Here is a 4,700-nt window from a genome sequence, read left to right as displayed (position 1 = left end):
ATAAAAAATACTAAAATATTAATTAAAAAAATCAAATCTTGTGAAAAACATGATTGGATCACAAAGACAAACAATACTAAAATTGATCTTCTAGATATTTTTTTAATTGAATAGATTAAAAAATATTTATCTTTTTGTATTTTAAAAGATTTTATAATTATACAAGTTACATTTATTAAATTTAATCTTGGTAAGTCCACCTGTGTTAGGTTTTAAAAAAATCAATTTGAAGTGACTAGTTTACTTAATGGAATAACTTACAATCTATAACCTGATTTTTTTTGTCAAATCTCTTTCTTTAAAATAAAATTGTTTTAATTAACTTGGATTAACATAAATTAACTCATCTAGTTGATTCAAGTCTAGAACCAGATAATAAACAATGGATTTATTAACTTTTGTACAACTAACATGTATTATATAGTAAAGATATATCCTGCTAAAATTATATACAACATTTATTCTGTAAAATAAGATTTATTTTTTTTATTTTTGTATAAAAAAGATACTCCAAAATCTCAATATAATATTTTATTGTTAGTTTTTATTTTATTTAAGTAAATCAAACCAAATTGAAACAACAAAATTTGTCTTTCTTCTCTTTTGTATTTCATCTCATCATCCTTTTTTTTCTAGAGATTTATCTCTATTTATGCAAAATCGAATATATCTCACTTTGGATGAAGAGACAGGAAACACTAAATAATCAAGCATGAAAGTTTATTCTTTTAGAGAATATCATTCTTCAACATTATAAATTTAAAAATTAAATTAAAAAATCATCCTATAAATTAAAAATATTTCATTTACCAAATCAAAAATAAATTTTAGAAAATATTTTGATATGAACACAAAATTAGAATTTGAAATTACAAAAGTGAATGCCTAATAATTATGATTAAAGCCCTGTGATGTGATTTGAAAATAGGAATCAACACCATTTCAATATGCATTTTTTTTAATCCTTTTGATGTAATCCCTTCAATCCCCATGTATAAATCATTTATCTCAATATTGATTTTCATGAGTCTAAAATCTTTGAGTAAAAATCTTAGTTGGATCCAACATTTATACTTAGTTAAATATTTATCGGTCAAATGCTCATATTTAATTAATTATTTATGAGTCCAACACCTATGCTTAGTTAAGCATTTTTAACATTAGGACAAATCATCTAACCTTAACAAGGTTTATAAGGATTTCACTTTCTTGGAATCGAGAAGAGATGTCATTTGTAAGTGTCCTTTTATTAGGTTGGATGTATCTATTATGGATTGTTAATAAGCCTCCATATTAGAAGTTGCATTGAAAAGCTTCAGATTTAATCCACAAAGGAGCTTATAGCTATTGTTTTTAGGAGAACAAAACATTCGTATTGAGGTGGTGTGGATCATATACTATTCTTATAGAGATGTGCGGTCACACTATGGAGACCACATCAATCATTTCCAATGCAAATTATTATACAACACTAGAGAAACATTCATTTCTTTCAAAGTAAATGTGCAATCGTATTAGAAAGAGTGAGTCCATTTTATCATTAAAAGGCTGAAAGGCTTGTACCGTAAGGAGAACATATTCATTCTCATTGTTGAGATAATGTTTATCCTATTCTTAGAAAGATGTGTGATTATATTAGGAATACTATGTCAATTCCTTCTATGGTAAATTGTTTTGTAGCATTAAAAAAATGATAATTCTTTCCAAAATAAATGTGTTATTGCTCCAAAATAAATGTGTTATTGCACTAGAAATAATGAGTCTATCCTATCATTAGAAGGTCGGGAGGCTTGTGACATAAGGAGAACTTGAAGAGTGGAAAGCTTACTTTGAACAATTTAATTCATACACAATAAACTTACACTTTTAGTCATTGATCATAATATATTTTTATCTTCCCTCGAGGAATAATAAACCAAAACAATATTTTATAGTCTGGGCCCTAAAAAGAGGAGATAATGACATTTATTTAATAGATGTTTTCTAGGTAATCACTAAAAAGATTTCTCACATATCAACATAATTCTTTGAATTGTTGTGAAAATAAGACTAGTCAGGGATAATCTACCCTGCCAAGTTCATAAACTTGAATGAAGTCCTCGACTTGGAATAACTCTTGAAGTTGCTGATACATTTTCAAAACTTTAAGGCTCCGACTTTAATGGTAATTAGGGATGATAATAGCCTGACTTTTTCGATCATTTCTCGTGAATGGTGTCATTGATGAGATCCAAATTTATCCCTGGGTTTGTAAGCTAAATTGATACTTGAGATATTCAGTTAATCTCTTGATTTGATAATATAATCTATCATTTTTAAGCTAGGTGGCTGATGAATCATGTTTGATATCTGTAAAAGATAATTTTTTTTTACTTGAAAATAAATGAGTATCGTTTAAGATAAAAAATAGTTATAATTTAGAAAAAAATCATAAAAATAAATATGCTTTTCATAACGAAGAAAAACTGAACCTAATGTATCTCTTATATATATAATTTATAAGTACTTTTTATTGAAGAGAAAGGATTAAATTATCAATAAAATATCTTTGATTTATTATAATAAAATATTACTAACTTATATTTTAAATAAAGAGTTTAAGATTATTTGAAGTTATAAAAAACACGAGTTTAATTTTTGATTGAATTTAGATATAATGGATATAATAATTCACTGAATTTACATATATATATATATATATATATATATATATGAACTCAACACTTGATTAAGCCTAGAAACAATGAATTGTTACTCTGTCTTTAATCATTCTTTTAAAAGACAGATTCAAACAAAAACAATAAATGCTGATATATCATGCTGATCTATCGGAAACTATTGCAATATTTAACAAAAACGAGTCTAGCCAGCCAGCAAAGAAAGCTTTTTGAATGAGCAATTTGCATAGAGAATTAACGAAGCAGAAGCAGGACATCCAAGTAGTTGAATTACAGGTCCACACTGATTTGCATAAAATAAGCAGAGCCACATCATGTACTTTCTCGATGGTGGTATTAACATCTCTTGAGTTGTGATTCCACACAATTCAAAAGGGCATATCTGTCACGAGACTACAAAAAAAAAAAGTCCAAAAAGAAATGTTTGATACGCGTCTCTATGAGGCCCATATTCTTCCTCGCCATAACCGACCTTTCAATCCCTTCAAATCCCCCCCATCTCTCTCTTCACTAGCACCCAACCCCAACCTTTCTCTCTTCTTTCTCTCTCAAAACTAAAACAAGAACCCTCACAACAGCTCAAGAGTTCTTCGATTCCGAATTCTTGAAAAGCAAAAAAATTCATCAAGAAATGGCTCAAAGAGCAGAGAAAGAAGAGACCGAGTTCAAGGTACCAGAAACCTTGACTTCATGTATCAATAATTGTGGAGTTACGGGTAATCCTGCAACTAACAACATGTGTCAGAAATGTTTCAACGCGACCACCAGCACGTCTAATTCTTCTTCCTCTTCCACCGCCACTAGCATGACGTTTGCAGCAACAGCAACCAGCGTATCTAACAACGAGATCTTAAAATTCACCGGCGAGAAGTCGGCGAGATCCAGCATATCTCGTTCGCTGGTGAAAGATCCACAAAAGTCACCTGAAAAAGCATCGGATAAAGAAAGATCCTGTGCTTCTCATGTGGCGAAGAAAGAGGTGAACAGGTGCTCAGGGTGCCGAAGAAGGGTGGGATTGACTGGATTCCGGTGTCGGTGTGGGGAGCTGTTTTGCTGGGAGCATCGGTACTCAGATCGACATGATTGTAGCTACGATTACAAAACTGCAGGTCGCGAAGCTATCGCGAGAGAGAATCCTGTTGTTAAAGCTGCCAAAATTGTTAGAGTTTGAATCAAGAAAAAAGACGTGCATTTCAGGGTGATCGATTCTCTCGATACAAACCAAAGAGATCTCGACCGAGTACGTTCTACCAAGAGATATCGTTGAATCATCATGGGTTTCAAGATTATCAAGAAGTTTAAACACCGAGATCAAGATCAAATTCTTCGTGTTGTTGGATCAATCTATAGATTTTCATTCACTTTTTTTTACTTTTTTTTTAGAAATTAAAGATTAATATTATTAATATTATGATGCTTATTATTGTGCTTGATGTTTTTGTTTTTGTATTTGTTAGAGCTTGGATTGGACATGATTGTTTCTGGAAAGTCGATGATGGCAATGTCATGTGAATGTAAATTGGGGTGAAAACGTGAGGGCTTTTATGTCAATTTATTTTACATGTGGACTTGGAATTTGCAGTTGTAAGGTTTGGAAAGTTCTGGGCCCCACGTGTAATGACATGTGTTGTTGTGTTCTTTTAATATATCGTGAGATTTTAATAAGCCAGTGGGGGTAGTGGCAAAATAGCGTGATAAGTTTACTTTAGTTGACACTTGACATGATTGGCATTGTGAAAAGCAAGAAAAAAGGCTGTGAGGTGGAGTTGGGCGTGACGGGGACATTTGCGCAAGTTGTTGCGTTTGTTTGCCAAATAATATTGAGGTGTTGAGATCTCGAGAAGAAGTAATGATCGGATGGCTGTGGTTGATTGGCATGTAACTGACTTCATGGAGGCGCGGGTACAGGATGGAATGGACTAGGAATTAGAGCCCAAATTGTTTTTTTTTATTTTTTGGGGGGGTTGGCGGGGTAGGTGTCCTTTCGATGCCCTGTAAAGCTGTCCAGAATATAAACCAATA

General features: G+C 31.5%; 1 protein-coding gene across 1 annotated transcript; it reads left to right on the top strand.

Moving 5' to 3' along the window:
* The first annotated feature begins 3,176 nt into the window (after window positions 1-3,176).
* LOC105126288 (zinc finger A20 and AN1 domain-containing stress-associated protein 5-like) lies at window positions 3,177-4,343 on the top strand. Its single transcript, XM_011027110.1, has one exon. The coding sequence runs from the start codon at window positions 3,310-3,312 to the stop codon at window positions 3,847-3,849; it is 540 nt and encodes a 179-aa protein (XP_011025412.1). The 5' UTR covers window positions 3,177-3,309; the 3' UTR covers window positions 3,850-4,343.
* The last annotated feature ends 357 nt before the right edge of the window (window positions 4,344-4,700 follow it).

The sequence above is a fragment of the Populus euphratica genome, unplaced genomic scaffold (genome assembly GCF_000495115.2).
Source record: "Populus euphratica unplaced genomic scaffold, PopEup_1.0 scaffold78.1, whole genome shotgun sequence".
NCBI classification, from domain to species: Eukaryota; Viridiplantae; Streptophyta; class Magnoliopsida; order Malpighiales; family Salicaceae; genus Populus; species Populus euphratica.
The sequence above is the reverse complement of the archived record's forward strand: the minus strand, read 5'-3'. Positions and strand labels throughout refer to the sequence as shown.